This window comes from Acanthopagrus latus, chromosome 9, assembly GCF_904848185.1.
Source record: "Acanthopagrus latus isolate v.2019 chromosome 9, fAcaLat1.1, whole genome shotgun sequence".
Taxonomy (NCBI): domain Eukaryota; kingdom Metazoa; phylum Chordata; class Actinopteri; order Spariformes; family Sparidae; genus Acanthopagrus; species Acanthopagrus latus.
Genome location: NC_051047.1, coordinates 13,742,009 through 13,763,000, shown reverse-complemented (window position 1 = coordinate 13,763,000; position 20,992 = coordinate 13,742,009). Strand labels below are relative to the sequence as shown.

Genomic DNA, 20,992 nt, shown 5'->3' with positions numbered 1-20,992 from the left:
CTCCAAACTGTCCACGCAGTAACACTCTTGCCCTTCAGCTCCATTAATGTACATAAATAGTATTTTATTTACAGTTCAGAAAAAAAACTCCATTCATATAAAAATAGCACTGTACCTATGTACAAATTGAGTCGTACGAATGGATGTAGATTGTAGAGTGTACAATACACGGAAAGAGTGCAAGTGTCAGAATCAACCACTTACAACTGACTGATAAAAGCTGCTTCACACATGGCAGATACTTGTTAGCATAGCAACAGACTTTCCCCAAACGGAATCCAATGTTGTATCATCCAACAACAGAGATGCATCTTTAATTAAGGTCACTGAATTAAAGTCACAATTTGCTCCACATTTTTTTGTGAGACTAAGCGGTCTCCGCTGACATTCATAATGCCAGCTGACCTCCCTTTTAAAATAGGGAGGAACATTTTAGGATATCCGCGCCAGCTGAGCTGGACATGAGCCTCCTCAGTTGAAGTTGAATTTAAAGTTGAAGGGTCCGGAGCCGAATGGATTGAAACCCTGGAAGCCGTGGAAGCCTCTGTGGAAGTTCTGATGATGCTGGCTCTCTGGATCCATGGGATCCTCTCCGTGGTCAAACTTGGTTCTCATTTCTAGAAAAGAGATGACATGTCAGCATGGAACAACCCAACAAAAGCATATATCCACATTTGGCCCCCTTGGACATCAAAAATATTGTGGAATTCCGAAGATAAAGTGGGTTCTCTGCGTCCTACACACCAAAAATATTCAATTCAGGGATATGTGTCCTGAATCGAATTGTGTAACTGACAAGCACTCTTCTGTTCGAGAGTTGTTGCAGAAATTGTGCAAAAATTACTGGTTCACAAATATAACGCACCAGTTGGATGAATTTGCTTTAATCTCAGCAAACTCCCGGAGGAACTAAGACACATGTCAAATGTGATGAACCCATAACCCACAACAAATATTTCATTTTAACATTTCAATTCAGTTTTATAGACTGACTGTCCAGTTAGGAAAACACTCTTGGTAGACATGTGACACGAGCATAGTTAGGTCGTTAGATGGTTCTGTGAGACGGTTTGGTTAAAACCATTCCACAGAAATAAAAAATGATGCTCGGTAAAATAATGAAGGTCCCGAGCGCCTTGGACAAAATAACAAGTAGCGAGCGGCTCATAGCAGCTCCTCAGAGGCCTGACATTTAGCGGGAGACTGGCAGTAACAACTTTCCACCAACACCGCAGCCGACACGCTTCTTACCTGGGTCAGTGAGAACCTCTTTAGCCTGAGCGATGTCGATGAACTTCTTCTCCGCCTTCTTCTTTTCATCTGGATCCTGGAAGTTGTCCGGGTGCCACTGCTGTGCGAGTTTCCTGTAGGCTCTGATAATCTCCTTTTTCTGGGCAGTTCTGTGACAACAGACAGAAAATTGTCGGCACATTTATTAAGGATAAAAAACAGCTTCCCTTCCACTACATTTCAACATAAGCTGGACCTATTAATAACCAGCCCAGTGTCAGAGTTATCATTATTTTGTATAACTACGGGATTTTTCATCACCATGAAATACATTCAGTGTTGTGCTTTTGAACACAAATGATCAAAAGGGATAAATGTTGTGGTTTACAGTGTGGCAGCGATTCTTTTGTCTCAGCAAAAACAAAAGAAACTACAACACAAATTCCCGTTGAATCCAAAACTTCCCATTTGTAGTACACCCATACAGTATAAATCTATACAAAAACACCCAAAGTTCAGAGATCATTTCCCACCTCTTCACTCCCAGGATCTTGTAATAATCCCTCTTCTGGGACTGCTTGAGGAGCCGCTGAGCTCTCTCCAGGCCTTCTTTTATCTGGCGGTCATTCTCGCTGTGTTGTGCAGCCGTCTCGTAGTCCTTAATAGCTGGAAAATAAAAAGGCACAGGATGGAATCATCATTGCTTACTCATCCAAAAGTGGCTAATGGGAAGTGAAGTGCGCTATTTATAAGGCAGTCCTTCAGCGGGTCAGAACACACATGCTTCAAGACATTGTTGTTGGCAAACATGTACCCTCCTGAAGTGTCTTTGAGCAAGGCAGTGAAGCCTCCGATGTCACGGGGTAATGTTATTTCTCCGAGGTTATTTTTTCCCCTTGAGCCTCCGTGACACCAACATTTCTGTGACGCGGCTGAATTTGGTTTCTTGTTCATCCACCACTCTTTTTTCTGACAAATCTTCACTGATCAATCATGAAAACAACAAATAAGATGACCGCGTGGCTACTGTTTGGATTCATGTACAAATGATTTACAACGCTAGCATTGTATTTACGAATTAATTTTGACTTCACACTAAAACATGACTCAAGCAGAGCCTGATCGTCTGCTTCGTCTAAACTGATCTGTGGTCCCCAGCCATCCTAGTAGCTCTGTGCTCAGGCTCACAACGGGAATGCCAACATGGCGATGTTTAGCAGGTAAAATAATTACCATACTCATTTCTCCCGGGAAGGTTACTGGAGAAACGATTATGGGATGTACCTCTGGTGCTCGGCAGAACTTGCGCAAGTAACTAAATATCATAATCACTGACGCACCAGTGGCACTTTCAAGGCTTCAGAAGCAATAATAGTAATGGTGTAAGTAGTATTCGCTCAATAAAGTCGATATCCTAGATCTTCATGAATGAATCACACACTGTACTAATCACTCTAAGGGAGAGGATGAGTGTCCAGTTACCATGGAAAAAGGCCAATTCCAGTTAAATGATGGGACATACAGGAAATCAAGCCCAAAATTGGCGGCAAGGTATCATAGGGGCTAAGAATAAGGTGGACATGCAGGATTTTTCTTTTAACAGTGCGGAAAAAAGGTGATGACCCATTTCCTACTGCTAGTAGATGAGTTTGGCTTTCTGTCACATTCAATATCACTAACATGGCGCAGGGAGTTGAAAGCAGCATGGGGGTCAGTGACAATGTTAGATCAATTATTTCTTTCATATCTTTTACTTCGGCGTCTCTTGTGCCAGGGTCTGTAACTTCCGATGCACATCACAGCATTGCAACCCACAAACTGCGAGTCCACCCGGGTGTCAGGTTTTCATCCCTGCCGATCAAAGCTGGGCCAGATAAATATCTGTCATCTGACCCAGAAAGTCAATTGTTAGTAGGTTTTTTTTTTTTTTTTTTAACATAGTGGAAGGCGTAACAATTTAGTGTGTAAGCATGCCAACAGTACAGTATAGCAGAGGCTGATGGGAATGTTTCCAGTTTATCAGTTCTCTAGAAACACTGTTTTGGGAAAAACTGAAACCCTCATGTGATGATTGTGTGAGCAGAATTGTCAGATAATACACAAAGCGACTACATTCATCCTGACTGACATTAAATCTCAATCTGTGACTATATGCATGCCCTATTTTTCTAAAAGGCAATTAACTGCACTTTTAAGTGGAGTATTAAATTAAAGGATTATTTTCAAGTGAATGTACAACATGTACAAATGTCTTGGTTGAAAATAACAAATGTATTACATCTTTTTTAAAAAAGTAAGTAAATGCAAATTATAGTCTGTTGCCAGAATCACAGCCCTTATTGTTTCGAACATGTCCATCACTATAAGCAGCGTTACTGAACTGGTCTCCATGGTGATGCGTTTTTGACAACGTCTGATCACTCTTAAATAAACCCCTTTCTTCATTAAGTAAGCCCGGTCATCCTCAGATCGCGCTGCAGCAGCTCCGAGCTGTTTGTGCGCACACGTTTTGATACTTTGAAGCTTGTTTACCCTGTAATGTGTGCTGAAGTGAATTTAACACCCACGGGTCCTGACAGTTTAAAAGCCCACTTGAGGTTTGGCCTTCCCACCTGCTGATGTGTTCACGCCATGTTAATGACAACATGCGTGGCCACGGCTCAGCCAGCATCCATGGCGGCTGCAGGATCACAGCAGTGTTACTACTCTCAGGGTCGACCTGCCTGGAGCGATGCTGATGTTTACTGTGGGTTTAATCTAACTGTTAGGAGCGTCAGTTGTGCACGTTATCAGAAATGAATGCTGCATGTGTCCACAAGATTCAATACGCACGCGAATGGCAGGAGTGCTGTTGGGCTGGTATCATTGCTGGAAAGGTGAAGACACATTGTTTGCAACCTCCCACTTCCCTGCTAATAAGTCAGTTTTCTCATTGTATCTTATTTGCAACATTATGAATGAGCAAAGACAAATACAAAGCAATTTCATGGACACTGAAGAATATTAATATATGTAGTTGCGTGGCCACCACAAGAAAATACTGACAGCCAAGCAGTCCAATGTACCAGACTCCCTTATAAAACCACTGAATTTTGTGAGATGAGTTGAGTCAGAGGAAACCCGAACTACTCATCTGGCTGCTCTGTGACTAGATCAAACAGCATGCCTTGTTAACGCACCTCATGGCCTACATTTTGACTTTACGCCTCATCCTGACCACGCGTAAGACTTTATGTTACTGTCAGGTCAGAACACCAAATTACAACTTTCTTAGCTTAAGACAAGACGTAAGCCTCTGGCCCCTGTGATGTTTTGGTGTACCATGTAATCATAATGTCCAACTTTCAAACCTAACGGGGAGATCCCTGCCCACATCACAAGAAAATAAAAGAAATGAGCCCCAACTAATACTTAAGTTCTGTACTATAAATAATTGTAACTGACTGTCAAGGAAATTAAAATGTTCTTTATCTGCACTCTGTGATCTGAACGATGCACTTATTGTCAAACTGTGGTCACACGGAACAGATCAACTGTAGTTCCCTCGATTTGCACATAATTTTAACGGCACACACTGCCGGAAAATAACAGCTCAAGTAAAACCTCTACTTTTGTGCTCATCGCACCAGTTGGCTCTTATTCAATACTTGACAATGTTTTAGTCTGAGCCTGACTGGAGACGATTCAAAGTTTCAGAATGAGTGTGAAGATAGAAAATTAATTATTTCTAGGCCTGGCCAAATATTGAGTATCTGCCAATATGTATCAATCCTATACTCCCTATTTTCTCTTGCCCATGTGTAGGTTTCTACATTTTCAATCTTGGGTCTGTAAAATTTGAACAGTTACATAACTGTTCCATTCCTTTGCATGACGCTCTCCAAGTATTCTTCTAAGTTTGTGGTATGAAACATTCTTTCAACTAAAACTTAAGGGCCCTTGTCTTCTTTGTTTGGTTGGCAGCTGCTCGCACTCACCTTCTACACAACCGCTATTTGATGTATTTCTAATAATTTTGGTTTGGATTCTAAATTTTGTGACATTTTTCCAATATTTGATCTGTGTTTTTGGATAATATGAGACCGACTCTTGTCAATATCAAATGTGTGACAGTTTCAAACCGTTATACACTGAACAACAGCTGGAGTGAAAACTCCCCTATAGGAATCAGGGCTCACCAAGTTGTTGAGATGAGTGGGATGCTTTACACTCAATTTCAAACTTAATTGACGGATAGACATCATATGTAGGCTGGAATTTTGACCCTATATGCATTGGTTGTTTGCATGGTGGAAGCAGAAAATCAGGTGACAGGTACAGTGATAGCTGGGAGAAAGATTATTCCTGGGGATTTATTTCACCACCTGCCATCACTGGACTCTCTGCGATTTGACAACAGATAGGGGGAGACCGTTGTTTCTGCATAATCCCCCCTCAGCCAGCAAAGGCTTGATGGAGGTAGTAAGTGCTCTCTCCGTGTGTGTGTGTGTGTGTGTGTGTGTGTGTGTGTGTGTGTGTGTGTGTGTGTGTGTGTGTGTGTGTGTGTGTGTGTGTGTGTGTGTGTGTGTGTGTGTGTGAATGCACTGACTTCAGGCTTAGGCAAGATATTCTGCATAATTTCAGCCAGCAGTGCTGAGCAGTACTGCATCTCGCAGGCTACACTTTCGTCTAACAAACCGCGCTCTACACCTACTTTTAATTACACTGTATGGGATAAGAGCTCTAACAGATGACTGTTTCAGGCTTTAGACATAGTAGTTATCTGCTGTAATCAGATTAGATGCAGACACCCTTGCTGTATTTATCTACATTTAGTCTTTCTTGTGCAGAGTCAAAATGGATTTGGTGACGAGCAGAAAGATTGTGCTAAATGAGGCAGAGTTTAATTAGAATGGAGCGTCCTCCTCTCTGACTGCATGCTGCCTGACAGAATTTCTTTTTGCATACTTACATTAAAATCACATCAATTTTTCAGTAGACAGAAACAAATTCCAAAGAATAAAATGAAGAGTCATTGATATTTTAACTTGATTTCACTGTTTTTCTAAAGCAGTGTTACAAGGGCCCCTTGTGTTGGACTCCTGCCATGACACCAGCAGAGTTAGGGTTATTACAGGACCGGACTTAGCAGTGACGGGAGGCTAAACACCTCTCTAATGCAATCCAATTCAACAGCACCACAAACTGAAGCCTTCAAAATTACCATACAATTGATTTAGACAAACACTGAGGCCTTCATAAAAGGTTAGGTTTCAATCCATGACAGTTGTAAGAGTAAAATGGTATGAAAAGGAAAAAAAAAACAAAAAACAACACTGATATAAAGTTGCATCACAATAGTTGCTGTTGCATGTCAAATTCTGCAGCAACATGGATTTTGGTGTTACTGGGAGGAATGTTTCTTAAGAGGTCTTCCTTCAGAGGACGTGAAGACTGAGTGCACTAACTTTATTTTTAATGGAAATGTCTTTGTGAACAGCAACGTGTAAAGCAGGATGCACTTTAACACTAAAGCTCAAGGGGGGATCGTTACAGAGTTCAAACTTGAAATATGTTTGTTTCGGGGATGAGATGCCTAATCCTACCCCTAACTACTCTAACTATAAAATCTAATCATATGATTATAATTACAATTAATCTGCTATATCAGGCAGACTTCTCCTCCAAAGACATGTTGGTCTATACCTCATTTGTATTCCTATTTGACATTTAGTATTTTCTTTCTTAAGATGTGTTCTCTTACATTGCCTGGATAGAATCATGTTTGAGTGGAGTATCCCTATTATTTTTCTGATACTGTCAATACAGAAACAGTTTTAGGTCATATCGCTAACCCCTAATGTACCGTAGACTGTAGGTATTAATACTTCTACACATTTTGGTTCCAAAACAACCTCCATCCACACTTGTGTTGTAATTCAGTCTATCTTTAACAAAGAGGCATACTCTTCATGGGTTTTGTCAACTAAAATGGACAAATTCCTATTGAAGAGTGCCAGTCAAGAGTGTGATTTAGTGTGACCCTGTTGGCTCTGTGAGTTGAAACTTAACAGTCTGTCTCAATCAAATTGCAAAAAAACCCCAAAACAATATCTTGACAACATACCTTCCTCATACTGTTCCTCTTGGATGTAGGCCTCAGCTCGGTCCTTCAGCGCGTTGACGTTCTCCGGGTCTGACTGGAGGACTTCCCCACACACTGAGACAGCTCTGCTCGCCTGCTGTCCCTGGTAAAGACACAAAGACAACGCGCTGTATAGACGTATTGTTAAATAAAATCAAGGTGCGATCTGATGCATCTCATGGCAGCAGTAAGAGGTCTTACCTGTGCCAGAGCGTGGCAGATCCGTTGCTTTGCAAAAAGAGTGAAGTGGCGCACGTTGGGCTCAGTCTTCATCACTGCCTCATACTTGCTTACTGCGTCTTCATACCTAAAAGAGCAGGAGGCAGGGAGGTGTTGAGCAACCACATGGATCATTACGCCCACAAACATCACGCTGTGCTTGTTATTCTCCCTTTTTTAGTCTTGTGAATATGATATCTTATGTACTGTATGTCAACGCTGATGCAACATCCATTCACACCAACACAGGATTTGCATGCCTTTTTGTAAGACCAGAAAATTGGAGTGCTTGAGGGAAAGAGGCAGTTATTGCAGAGCTGATGCAATCCCTGGTACTCAGAGGTGAGATCATTTTATTTCATTTTTTTTGACAGGAATACACGATCGCCTCAGCACACACAACACAACACAAACAATCAATGCCCACCTCTGCTCTTGCATGAGTTCCTCTGCAGACTGGATCTGCTTGTTGAGCTTCTTGACCTGCTTGTAATGGCTGTAACACTGCTTGTGATCAGGATCAAGCTTCAAGCACTCGCGCACCTCACTGCAGATCAGGAGGAAGAAGGGGGGAAGGTGAGAACAGACTGACTTTCTAACACCTGATGTACATGCTATGTTGCCAACTTGCAGAGGGTAAAAGAATTACATGAACACCTTAAATAAATACAACAGCCCAGCAGTAAAGACACTTGATTTCATCTTGTGGATTTTGAATCTTTAGTTTTTTGTATTGTTGATAACCGGATATTCCATTGTGTGCCATATGAGTAAGTTTTGCTCAGGATGTCCCCCTTTGGGAACAAGGGTTTTTTGTGTCTAGCATCTGTCAGTGTTTGTCAGTGCAGGTGGGTCTTACTTGAGGGACATCTCGTGATCTCCAAGATTATAGTAGATGGTGCTGAGTTTGTAGAAAGCCTGAGTGTTGTCATTCTTCAGCTTGGATGCAGCTTTAAGGTCACTGATGGCCTTCCCCATCTCTCCCATTTGAATGAAACACTCTGCCCGCATCTCACGAGAGGTCACATCCCAAACACAAGTCTGTAAAAGGTGGACAGTAGCTCTTATAAACTGTGTTACAATACAAATGCTCTGTGCACCGTGCAGTGATGACATGGTAAATGTCATGCTTGCAGGGAAATTAGGCAATGCTGACAAGGCAGGTATCTTACCTCAATGATAGTGTCAAGCTGGGCAGCAGCTGTCACATAATCCTGGCTGTGGAAGCTGCTGCGAGCCTGAGCCACCAGCCGCTGAATTTCATCTGACTTTGTCAGCTGACTCTGGGCTTCCTTCTCCTCTTTGTCGCTGGGATTGGACTTCAGCTGGAACATCGCAAGACTAAGCATTACATTGCATACTTATCGTCGTTATAAAGCAGTACAGGTGGAAAAATATTGAAGCCAGGACGAAATGTGGAATATGAGCTGAGACCAGAGAGACCAGAAAATCACTGTGCGGTTCTTCACCAACACAATATGAGCTCTTACATTTCTGAAGAGGTTCTTGTGCCAAGTTTGCCTCTTGAAAGCATTGCCTATCACAGCAGAAGCAGAGCATACTATTCCCTAAACCCATTACATTATAATCATCCTCATCATAGAGGTCATCATATTCACGAGAGCAATCTCAGCTAATGACACATCCTTTACAAATAGACCTTGGTAGCCTTTAAGTGTTTCCTGCGAGCTCAGCTTAGGAAAGAGAGTCATGCATAAATGTGATTCACTAAGCTGGCCCAACATTGTGGACTGCTGAAGCAGTGGGATATCATGCACCTTGACATTATACCAGCAAAGAGTTGTCCACATGAAACTGCCTGTTGGCCCCAAATGGGAATGTGGCCTTGAGCCCTAATACAGGACAAACTGAGGAGCTCCAGTCTATGTATAATGAAACAGACACTTTAGGCCTCCACTTTATAGGATTATTATTATTATTATTATTTTTTTTTTTATTCATTTCTGATTTAGGCCGATTCAGTCCTCCATACACCATTTAGAAGATGCACTTAATTTTTCCTTGTATGTCCACACCTGAGAATACAGCAGCTTTTAATGGAATCTATAAATTAATAGCAAATATAACAAGGGCTGTTATGTCTTCTGGGGGGGTCGTTCTGAGACTCTAAAATTGTAATTTTAATGGAAAATGCATTAGTGAGCTACAGTCTTAATCCTTAACGAGCACCTAAAAATGATCCCTGAGGGCCCATATGAGAGTGCACTAACAATTTAAAGATCATCTACATCTTGTTTCATAACTTATGGATGCATGGTGTCCCTGTTCTCTACGGACCTACAGTATGGAGCCTACTGTATACGCATCTTTTTTTAAACTTACTTCGTATTTGACTTCAAAGAAGCTGTTCACATTTGGTTTTATCTCCTGTACAGAGGGATTCGATACGTTTTTTAGAATTTACTATGGCTGTTTCACAAACTTTGTTAAGGTTATCCTCATGCAACAACTCTTAATATCATGCAATTTGGTGAGGGAGTCTAGGTATATTGTGGTTACTACTTGGTTGGTTCATCAGGTTAAAAGAGCGCAAACAAATAATCTACATTACAGTGAACTACATGGAAATCACAGTGTTTAATCCCTCATGACTGTATGATTGATTTCTTGTGATTGCTATGTGGAGGATGTCAGTTGTCCCAAGCCACATGTTTGTAACCCATGATCTCACATGTGGGTGTTCACACCTGCACTTGAAGCGGTCTATTTGCGAGCATGCCGATAGCAGATCACAACAGCCTCAAAGAGTTTGATTAAATCCTCATTATGCCCAGTTTTCATGCCTGAGATTAGTTTCACTACAACACCAGGCTGCAGATCAACACTGACACCTTCTGGTGAACTCTACACATCTAACAAAATAGTATCTTCCTGTCAGTCTCGTTTTCTGTAGAGTTTATCTTGATACATCACTCACCACTTTCTTTAAATCACCCTCGGCCTCATCGAGTCTTCCCTGTTTCAGAAGGAGATTTCCTCTCTGAAGCCTTGCCTGTTCACAGAGGGAGAGAGGACTTGTTTTGCATAGGACTGTAGATACAGACTTATCAACGCAGCTGACTCAACTGATTATTTTCCCAGCACAATTGTACCAGGAGTTATTTGAAGAACAAAACTTGACCGGATACCATGTATAGCAGCTTCTTATAATTGTTTATGTAAATGTGTTTCTCACACAATTATGTAGAGGTAGCAAAAGTACACATTCTTTACTGAAGTAGAAGTACAGATACATATATAAAAACACTCAGAATCGACTTTGTTACTCAAGTAAAAGTCAGGAAGTGAGGGCTCTGAATTGTACTTTAAGTATGGAGGAAAAAAGTAACTCGCTGAAGGACATTTCTATGGGCCATTACCCTGCAAAGGTAACTGAACCTGAGCCTTTGTCACAACACGCTTTTTCTCCCCAATCGAGTCACCTTCTCCATCTGTTTATCTTATTATGTCTGCTGTGCATGTTGTGCACTGATAGGCTGATATCAGTCTTGTGATGTTGGCGGCCATCGCGCAATGATGCAAAATAAAAATAATCAATTAATTCCCCTCAAATGCATTAACATTGGGTATTAAACCTACGGTAATCCGGTATTTGTACTTCCCATCTCTGCAATTCTGTCAAACCTACAGTGCAAGTCTGCAGTATGACATACAGCGGTGTCCCAACTGTGCATATAAAAATAATTTAAAACCAAGCAATGTGGGAGCAGAAACTCACAGATGTGAAGTCTGGTTTGAGTTCAATCACTTTGCTCAAATCTGGCAGTGCAGACTTGGACTTCCCCATGGCCAGAAACACTGTAGCTCTCCTGTAGTAGGCCAAGTAGTTTTTGGGATCTCCGTCTGACAAGGGACAGAGAAAACATAACTTTCTAAGTTTTATATCATACTTTCAAGTGCAAAAACCAAAGTAAATTTTTTTTCATATTGGGAATGTTTCTATCCCTTACCCACAGCAGCATGGAAATGTGAGAGGGCATCTGCTAGCTGGCCAGCAGCGAGGAGTTTCTTCCCCATCTCCATGTGATTGTCCACACTCCCATCCCTGCCACACTTCACTCCTGGAAAACATACAGCACACATACTGCCACTGATACAACTGAGCATAGCACCACAGAATATTACAGTAACGTTAGAGTACTCCACTTTGTATGTATTGACGTCAATTACCGAGCAATGTCAGACAGCAGCCTGTCAGTCAAAGCAGTAAAGTTATAGAGGGGACGTATGCTAGCTGTCATACCAGGCTACTGGAAGTTTGAAGTTAGGTTAGCTTACACGAAACGACCTGACGTTAGCTAACTAGCGTACGTTAACACATTAGTTGTCACTCATGCTAATTAGTTTGAATAATTAGTTTATAATTATCTGTAAGCAACGGGTAACTTTAGTTGTAAGCTAAAAACCGGTTGCCTATGATTTGCTAACGTAAGCTAACTTCACGTTAGCCGTAAATTATCGATTTTGCCAGCTATCGCTGCAAATGACATTTGCGACACGACTTTTGACTGAAGGCAGGTTGACCGAAAACAAGGTCAAAGTACGCTTTTAGTTAATGATAACGTTAAGTAACTTAGTCAGCAACGTTAGCTATCGTTAGCTTGTGGAGTAAAGTAGCTGCATTGAGCCTCTTACCTTCATATCTCAGATCAATCAAAACAAGAACATACGGGATGTAAGTGAGTATCTTGTGAGCGACCTGGTCGATGGAAACCATGGTCAGACTTGCACCAGACAGGTCCCCTGTCGTTATGTCCCACAAAACTTGAGCCTATGTTAATTTAACTAACTTGTCATCTAGTTGTCGGCACCCCCATGTGTTGACCGCTGCTCCGCATTGCTTCTCTTTTCCCTGTCACCGCGGAGCAGCGAACTCAACCGACCGGTCGTGGGGGACCGTGATTGGCTGGATTGTTTGGAAAACTCCGCCCACCGCCGTTGGCTCAACAGAGAGGAGCCACGGCAGCACAAGACAGTCACTAGTGTGTGTGTGTGCGTGTGTGTGTGTGTGTGTGGGTGGGTGTGGGTGTGTGTGTGTGTTGGGGTGTGTGTGTTTGTGTGCGTGTGTTGAGGAGAAAGCAGGCCTGTTTGAATGGAAATATTCCAACACAGGAGCAAAGGAAGAGTAAGTATGTTGTGTTAGCTAACTGCTAGCTAGTAGCCTGGATTTATATGACTTGTCTTTATATTTATATGCATGTTGTCAACCAATTGCTCTGAATTATAATACATATCAAAAGGAATATATTCTTTGCTAGTGTAGAGCAGGGGTGCCCAAATATTTTCCCCCAGATGGCCAAAACTGAAACTTAATGGTGGACCACGGGCCAAAAGCAAAACACCCATCGACCTCATTCATACCGCGGCCATTTTCCTCCAACATCACGCTCAGGGTAGGAAAACCTGAGTGTTGGGTTGATATTACGCTGCTGTGTTTGCAAGTCATGCATATCTGACAAATTGTTGCAGCTGAAAAGATGATGGACAGTGAAAAAATCTGGAGGCACGTTCGGCCATATTTCAGTAAGAATAACATAACTCGTTGGCTAATTCATTCAACAACTTCCTCGCTTACATTACAATTTGATTGCATCCTGTGTGTTTCACTTCCAGGTTCAGACAAATGTCACCAAGTTGTGTGCTGATATTTCTCAATGAATTCACGCCCTCCCTAATCGTATCGCATCAAAACAGTATTTTATCAAGCTGTAACTTTAGCTAGAATTTGGCTGGATGCTAATGTTAACAGTTGTCTATTGGAAGCTTAAGATTTTTAAACCTGTTGTTTTACCATTAAATATGGTCTGATGTCCCTTCAGGTTAAACTATCCATTGTCTTCACAGTTGCTAATTAATCAATAAGCAGTCAAATTATGTCAATTTGTCAGAGGCTTGTTTGTTCTCTTGTGTTTTTGACTTGAGAACAGGTAAAGAAAATGCTCTGCCACAATCCTTCCTTAAATCTTTTTTCCCTTGCTGCTCAGGGCTTTCAGTATACTGTATCTGGATCCTGAATTTCCTTAAGTTGACTGACTGTGAAAAATGAGCAGTAATTTGGGATACTCACTATTTAACAACAAAAATAAGACAACATAAATAGCGATTCCTATTATTTATTTCTTTTCACAATAAACTTCTGGAAGGACAAATCAAACTTTACAGTATGAAGGCCAGACTTTGGGCTGCAGGCCCATTTAGCCACCCTGGTGCATCAGGGTTGGTTAGATAAATCAGTGTGTGTATGTATGGTTGGATGATAGTGGATTTTATAAGGAAGCTAAGCAGTTTATAAAATAGGTTACTACTGCTCTGTCTGAGCTTTCAGTCTGAGCAGCCGAGCAGACACAGTCTATTTGATGTCAGCAGTCTTATCTGTACTATTTTTGCTTCCTATTGTTTTTGAAACTGGGGGATGTCTTTAAACCACAGCCAAGCCAGGACAACATGGATCACAACCCTGTCCTAGTGACAAGCATGGTGAGTAAGACGCACCAGCTGCATCTATGGAGGTGGGAATGGTATCCCTTTTGAAAGAGTTGAGAGCCAGTGCCAGCCTTAAAGCTCATTTAATGCTCCACGTTAGATACATTGTAGTTTTCTTAAAGCTCACAGATATGGACCAGCGCAGCAGTACCTCTGGTAGCCGGAGGAGCAGTGCAGCAGTGTAGCCAACAGGACAAGAGGAAAGAGTTTTAAAAATTGAACTTTACACAAGTTGGTGAGAAGTTTAACATCTGTATGATGTTACTTTGCCTGAGCACAGAGACAGACAGTGACAACAGAACAGCTGGGATGAGATTTGAGGATGGTGAATGGGAAGTGGAGGAGACCGATTTGCAAGACCGATTTGACTTTGAGTGGCATCCTCTAGTGGTTGAATCGCTTGATGCTAAAGTGAAGGACGCATGGAAGTCGGTGGGTAGTGAGAGTTATATCGTTTGAAACAGGAATGAGCCTTTACACTAACTTATCTCTCACCGTTGATATGAGAATCTTATTTGCAGCGAGTCATCCATTCTTTCTGTTATGAATCATGAGCAAAATTTTGTTTAATTGCAATTTTTAAAACATATTACAGTGGTAATTTGTGTATTCATATAAAGATAGTTATATCTACATTTCTACATACATACAGTAAGAAAATGATGCATCAAATTATATTCAGACAAAGAAATAGCATTTAATTAAATGACATGGCTACAGCAAACATCTAAAAAGTTCATAAATACATGTTTTGTGCTCTTATATGTGATATCTTGAATGATTTAATTGTATCATCTTGTCATACCTTTTATATTTTATAAGCAAAGCAAAGTGTGAGAAGTCACTGGAGGTCAACTTGCATAAACCCATGAAAAAGCAGATTTGTCTTACTGGAGCAGCCGTCATTAACATCTCTAGTTACACCTGTGCTTTTTCTACTATGACAGAAGGTATCGAAACAGAGTGTTTTCAACATTTTAAATGAGGTCACACATATGCATTTGTTGCTGACGACTTGGTGGAAGAGGTGATCCCAGAGATGCTGCTGACTCTGCTGCCACTGGTTGCCCTTGATTTCGTGCCCTCACTGGCCTCACTGCGTGTACTGGCCGAGAATGCAGTGCTCTTTTTTGTTGGAACAAAAGCGTAGGCATCAGGAGGCTGGTAGTCGGGGAATCTTTCTGAGCTGTGTGACACGAGTTCAAGAAAAGAATATTATTTTTCCTGTAGGTGGCTGAGAGGTAAATTATAGAAATGCTGGGAAAATAAATCAGTTATACAGTAACCGTTTTATACCTTGAGTGGCACCCTTCCCTTCCTGCAAAGATACTGTAAATAAGGCCTCCGACAACAAGTAAGGTGGAGCCTCCCCAGCCGATGAAGACACCAACACCTATTTCAAACCTGAGAATGAATACGACAAAAATACATGAACGTACAGTTCTTCCTTCGCAGAATCATCTCATGCTTAAATAGAGCCATTCAAATGTACGTGCTTCTGAGATCTGAAGAGAGGGTCTTGAAATTCGGCTCTAATTTTGTTTCCATAATAGGAGAAAGAGACCATGGAACACATTCCTGAAATAACAGGCAAATGTTAATTTTAAAATCAATCGTTTGGTGCATATGCAATGTGAAATATCTCAAAGAAATCTTAGTTATTACCTCCGATAAGGTAGTTCATCCCCCCAGCAAAGGTCACTCTTGCATTAGCAAGCTCTGATCCCCCAATTTTTGTGCACTTCATTCCCACTAAGACCAGAATGGATCCAAAGAAAGACAGGATAATGGAGATGATGATGAGTGCACGGCACATGTGAATATCCCCTGTCCAACAACAGCAAAAGATTGTTAAGCACACATTTTGAGATGCCCATTAAGAAGACTCTTTGTGCCTTTTCAAGTATTACATTTTACTTACAGTTCAGTGCAAGCATTGATGGAATTCCCTTGCAGTCAGATACTCCAGTTGAATCAGATACGCAATCCTTCCACAGGTTGGAGAAATAGTTTGAAGTGGTCAAGACTATACTGTCCACCTCAGACCAAGTCCAGATCTCTGTGGGCATGGTGGAACAGACCAGTATCCATCCAGATACGCAGACCACAAAACAGCCAATCTCCATGTACATCACCACAGTCCTGTAACCCATACTTGCCTTGACGTTGAGTGTCTAGACGGGGAATAAGGCAAAATGGAGCAATGGCACAACGGTGCTTGTCGACCGCTGTCTGTCCCCAAAGCCCCTCCTCAGACGAAAACACAGAAAAATCAAGTAGGGTTTGTGTACAGCATCACATGTTTTGCCTCGGACTGCGTGAAGATGAGGGTCACTGTAGTGATGTGTTTGTTGTTGGTACGACACCCGGCGCCTGCCAGCATGGGTTCAGTTTTGTGTACCATTTGGCTTGAGATTGTGTTTAAGTTTAAAACTGTGGGCAAGGGAAATGGCCAAGGCCGGAATGGGACTCATTTTCAGTTTCACCTCAGTTTCATGCCTCAGACCTGCCCACTTTAGATCACAATCTATTATATTAAAATAATGTAATTATAACTTTACATGTTAAGCCTATAATAGCGCACTGTTGTCTAAAGCCTTGTAATTCTGTGTATTGTTTCTAAAATAATTCCAGTTCAGCATAATTAATGGTTGCTTCACAATGTGGATTTATTTTAACATGAGTGCACATCACCATCATTCTTTGCAACACAACATCCTTTTCAACAAATTCAAAAAAGAATAAAAGAATTAAATTTTGAAAAAAAAATTTTTTTTTTAAATGTAGAAGAAAAAAAAGTGTTACACTCTCTATAGCATTCAAATCAGAACTTAGATTTCTCAAATACAACAGTGTTCACAGAAATCTAATCCCTAAACATGAAATGGAATATGGAATATGGTTCCTTCCAGCAGCTATCGCTCCCTCTCCACTGGCTCCTGGCTCTGCCTCTGACACTACAATCACATTTTAAAATGGTCATAATTCTCAACACTAATCTCCCCTTTTTCAAGTCAAAAATTCAATTTAGTTTCATTATTGTAGTGCTGAATCATGTATCATCATCAGTTATCTCAGGGCATTTTTCATATAGAGCAGATCTACACCATACTCTTTATTATATTAATTGGCATTGAGTGGTATAAGATGTAAGGTTTGCACAGGGACTATATGGCATGTGCCTCCTCCATTGGCATATACCGCTGGATGGATGTATTGAGTACCTTTCAGGACAGATTACTTGGCAGACTGTTGCAGCTAAAAAAAAAAAAAAAAAAGATTAGATAACGTGCTAGCCATATGGGAGGTGCACTGTAAGATTATAGGCTCTCAATTTGATATCTTGTTGATGTATAAACAGTAGCCAGCACTTTTCAATATGCTTATGTGCAGTAGTAACGTTGGTACCAAGAAATAATGTGGGTAAAAACATTCATCATTCAACATCAGTCACAGTCAGTTACACACACCAACATGTGCTTGGTTTATGTTCACCATAACCAATCAATATGAAACACTGCTATGATAAGAATTCCCTCATTGTTTTAACTTGATATCTTAATATCAAAGTACTGTTGTTCCTCTGACAGAAACTTCCTCCCTCCACCACAAGCACCGAACCTGGGGCAACAGAACCTTCTAAATAGCTGCCCCCTCCCTCTGGAACTCCCTCCCCAAACACATCAGTGACTGTACAGACCTTAATGTCTTCAAAACACTCACCAAAACTCACCCTTTTAAAATTGCTTTTGATGTATAACTTGTCTCTTTCTTTATAGTTTTAGCATGTTGTTTTTATATGTCGGCTTGTTAACCTATAAACTGTCTTTGTGTACCCTGAAAAGCGCTATATAAATTAAATGTATTATCATTGTTAATGAAAGTCTCAGTTTTACATTTAAGTAATGTGCCAATCCTTCCCATTACCTCCTATGGAGAGCAGATCCAAAGTCCGGTGACCTTTGTCGTCATTGTAATGAAAATAAACATGCAGTTGACATAGTGAAACATAGTGTAACACATAGAGAATCAATAATCTGATTTTTTTTTAAAAACCCTAGCAAACCTAAAACGTTTGGTGCCTTTGCCCCCAAATTAGGTTTAAAACACCTGTTTTCCACTGCTTAGACTTCTACTGCACATTCTCATGGTTTAACGACACCAACTTCCTTAACAGTCCGCCACGATGTGATGTCTTCAACAAATGTCTTGTGTTTGAATGCTTGGTAATACTATGTATTAGTGTGAAGTCCTCCTCTTCCATGCTTATAAGAAGTCCATCTGCAGCTGCGCTAAGTAGGTTGTAACCACTGTGGATGTCAAACTGTGCAATCACATTAATGCATCAACACAACTGGCTGATATCTTTCAAGGTTTGGCAGTGATAACGCATGCGATTCGGCATTGGGGAGAAGGGGCGTACGAACACAATGGTACACGGTCATCTTCAACACTAATTACACATGGCACAGACACACTGCCACAGACTACCCATTTTATTAATCAGTGGACTACCTGGTGTGATTTAATAAATGAGAAACATCTGCTCAACATGCAGAAAGTGTCACTCTGCATGACAACTGTAACACAAATGTTTTGAGAAGAAAAGGATGTAATGCCAGAGATGCCACTGTTTGAGGTGTTTACTGTAAACTGTGCACAGTATCTACCTCGTAAAATGAGGGTAGAGGATCAGTAGAGTAAAACAGCTTAATCTCACGGAAACATGAGACTATTAATGCAAACCTGTTGCCCTGAGATAGGCTGCAATCTCTGAGGAGCACATATGACATATAGTCTATCGACAAAAAAAAAGGAAAACACAAAACTCAGTCAGCTAAGATTCAGTGTCAGTTATTTGCATCTGTTTTATTTTTGATGAAAAACCTTAAAGTTTTTTTTTTCCTATTGCAAATTACAGTTATTTATAATTATTTGGGACATTGCACACAACATTTAGACCAAATGTTTTTGATTTTGCTGTTTGCTAACATGCTATGCTATGCATAATCCTAACATTCAATTCACAGCAATAAAAAAGCATTCAACGATAAAAAAACCCCATAAATTCCCCAACAATGGAACTTGAAAAACATGCTAATATATATATAAAAAAAAATAAAAATCCCAGGATAAGGTCAACTTTAGCTGTCTGTCAAAGAAGAAACACCAAGTTTCATAAGTTCCACTTTTTTGAACCTTTCAGACTTAGTACACAGTACATATTTTTTACCATATATCTTGTATCTTACCAATGGCTTTGACTGAAAATGTTTTATATTCACATCCCTCACACAGTTCCACTCTTATCAAAGTCCTGCATCTCGGAGGAGCTGCTGTAGTCTAGAGACGGTCTCTTTTCTACAGACTGTGCCTGCTCGCTCAAGTAGGAGTAGATATGAGAATGTGAGGCAGCACCTTTGTAGATATAGTTTTCTTGACTGTGGCTGTGAAGAAAACACAGGATAATCATCAAAATGGACTCATACAGAAGGTTATTAACAACAGTTATCTTCTGTATATTTAAGCATATGTGTTACTCATACCTTACCTTTTGGCAAAAGAACCTGTGATGGAGAAGCAGAGCATGCTGCCTCCAACGATACAGAGGATAGACCCTCCCCAGCCAATAAAGAGAGCAGCTCCCAGTTCGTACCTACAGACAAAGACCAATAGTTAATTGTAATTTCTTCTAACTGATGGAGTCATAAAAACCCTCTGGTTATACAGTCTCACAGTTCTTACTTTTGTCCCATGAACTCTGGGTCGAAAAACTCTGTCAGTATCTGGTGTGCGTAAATAGAACATGATGACATTGAGCAGATGCCTGAAAGAAACAGGAAAAACAGAAAGTGAATACACATATACATACACAACTGCACAGACAAAGTACCCTATACTTACCACTAAGAATGAAATTTCCGCCAGCAACGCAGGCAATCCTGGCTTTGTTTTTTCCAGTTCCTCCGATTTTGGTGCATTTCATTCCAATCAGTGCAAATGTAGACCCAAATAAACCCAGACAGACAGCTGAGATCATCAGTCCCCGGCATGCTTGGATGTAGCCTTTTTACATTAAATAGAGAGAGACCAATTTATACATGAAGCAACAAATATAATTAATCACAAGTAAGGCTGATAGTTTAAAAGGAGCTGACCGTCCAGCGCCAGCATCGAAGGAAAGTCTTTGCAGTCGGACACTCCTGTTGAGTCAGTGACACAGTTCTTCCACAGGTTGGAGAAGTAAAGAGGTGTGGTGATAATGACTGTCCCAGCAAGTGAATACACCCTCCAGTACTCCAGCGGCAGGGTGGATGTCACTAGTGCCCACCCAGAAGTGGTGAAAATAAAGGCCAAGATCTCCTGATACATTATCTTGCTTTTCATACTGCAGGGATGACTCCTCCACACTGTCTTGTGATGAGCGATAAAGCTGGTGACACCTAAATTGTATCAGTGGCTCCGTACAAGTATGTTAAATAGTTAGACTATGAATGATAGGTCATGTGTTGTTGACTATTATATTCTGGAGGGAGGAGTCTGGCCCCGAAAAAAGAGAAACTTATTATCTTCAGCTGGATGTGGGTAAATAATAGAAATGCTGAAATTAAAACAGTTCCTTGGAACAGCTTTTCACCTCACGTTACCCTGCCGAAACTGTAAATAAGGTCCCCAGCAAGTAACACCCTGTCAACACTGGCTGGGCCTGACAGACACAAGATTGTTGACACAGACAACCCACACCATTTAATGTCTGTGACATATTTTAAACATATATAGAGAGTTAAACTGTCGTGAAACGCTGGTATGATGTCGATATGACTTTTTCTGTGTCCATACTCCTGTACACCTCTAAAAACCAGGGTGGGGTGCTGACCCTCATCTACTGTTGGTAACACAAGTACCTCATACGGC

General features: G+C 40.9%; 3 protein-coding genes and 1 long non-coding RNA gene across 4 annotated transcripts; 1 reads left to right on the top strand and 3 right to left on the bottom strand.

Moving 5' to 3' along the window:
- Nucleotides 1–43: 43 nt before the first annotated feature.
- dnajc3a (DnaJ (Hsp40) homolog, subfamily C, member 3a) lies at nucleotides 44–12,311 on the bottom strand. Its single transcript, XM_037110004.1, has 12 exons — nucleotides 12,230–12,311; nucleotides 11,545–11,655; nucleotides 11,313–11,437; nucleotides 10,512–10,586; nucleotides 8,746–8,898; nucleotides 8,433–8,614; nucleotides 8,001–8,120; nucleotides 7,556–7,661; nucleotides 7,337–7,457; nucleotides 1,764–1,896; nucleotides 1,252–1,400; nucleotides 44–617 (listed from the first exon to the last, which is right to left on the bottom strand). The coding sequence occupies exons 1-12, from the start codon at nucleotides 12,309–12,311 to the stop codon at nucleotides 472–474; spliced, it is 1,503 nt and encodes a 500-aa protein (XP_036965899.1). The 3' UTR covers nucleotides 44–471.
- A 359-nt stretch (nucleotides 12,312–12,670) lies between these two features.
- On the top strand, nucleotides 12,671–14,268 carry LOC119025966. Its single transcript, XR_005076976.1, has 4 exons — nucleotides 12,671–12,719; nucleotides 12,853–12,987; nucleotides 14,024–14,071; nucleotides 14,200–14,268. It is a non-coding gene; the product is annotated as an uncharacterized LOC119025966 (long non-coding RNA).
- A 781-nt stretch (nucleotides 14,269–15,049) lies between these two features.
- LOC119025965 (claudin-10-like) lies at nucleotides 15,050–16,307 on the bottom strand. Its single transcript, XM_037110014.1, has 5 exons — nucleotides 15,999–16,307; nucleotides 15,743–15,904; nucleotides 15,574–15,655; nucleotides 15,374–15,481; nucleotides 15,050–15,263 (listed from the first exon to the last, which is right to left on the bottom strand). The coding sequence occupies exons 1-5, from the start codon at nucleotides 16,228–16,230 to the stop codon at nucleotides 15,065–15,067; spliced, it is 783 nt and encodes a 260-aa protein (XP_036965909.1). The 5' UTR covers nucleotides 16,231–16,307; the 3' UTR covers nucleotides 15,050–15,064.
- Nucleotides 16,308–19,162: 2,855 nt separating this feature from the next.
- Nucleotides 19,163–20,806, bottom strand: LOC119025964 (claudin-10-like). The gene is made up of 5 exons (XM_037110013.1): nucleotides 20,236–20,806; nucleotides 19,982–20,143; nucleotides 19,823–19,904; nucleotides 19,629–19,733; nucleotides 19,163–19,524 (listed from the first exon to the last, which is right to left on the bottom strand). The coding sequence occupies exons 1-5, from the start codon at nucleotides 20,462–20,464 to the stop codon at nucleotides 19,368–19,370; spliced, it is 735 nt and encodes a 244-aa protein (XP_036965908.1). The 5' UTR covers nucleotides 20,465–20,806; the 3' UTR covers nucleotides 19,163–19,367.
- Between the last annotated feature and the right edge of the window lie 186 nt (nucleotides 20,807–20,992).

Excerpts from the sequence above, each read along its gene's own strand:
- LOC119025964 (XM_037110013.1), bottom strand. The coding sequence starts at position 20,464 with ATGAAAAGCAAGATAATGTATCAGGAGATCTTGGCCTTTATTTTCACC. Across the intron at positions 19,905-19,981 it reads CGGAAATTTCATTCTTAGTG|GCATCTGCTCAATGTCATCA; the intron begins GTAAGTATAGGG and ends TGTTTCTTTCAG. Across the intron at positions 19,734-19,822 it reads CCAGAGTTCATGGGACAAAA|GTACGAACTGGGAGCTGCTC; the intron begins GTAAGAACTGTG and ends CTTTGTCTGTAG.
- LOC119025965 (XM_037110014.1), bottom strand. The coding sequence starts at position 16,230 with ATGGGTTACAGGACTGTGGTGATGTACATGGAGATTGGCTGTTTTGTG. Across the intron at positions 15,905-15,998 it reads ATCAATGCTTGCACTGAACT|GGGATATTCACATGTGCCGT; the intron begins GTAAGTAAAATG and ends GTTGTTGGACAG. Across the intron at positions 15,264-15,373 it reads AGGGAAGGGTGCCACTCAAG|CTCAGAAAGATTCCCCGACT; the intron begins GTATAAAACGGT and ends CGTGTCACACAG.
- dnajc3a (XM_037110004.1), bottom strand. The coding sequence starts at position 12,311 with ATGGTTTCCATCGACCAGGTCGCTCACAAGATACTCACTTACATCCCG. Across the intron at positions 8,121-8,432 it reads GATCACGAGATGTCCCTCAA|TGAGGTGCGCGAGTGCTTGA; the intron begins GTAAGACCCACC and ends CCTGATCTGCAG. Across the intron at positions 7,662-8,000 it reads GAACTCATGCAAGAGCAGAG|GTATGAAGACGCAGTAAGCA; the intron begins GTGGGCATTGAT and ends CTGCTCTTTTAG.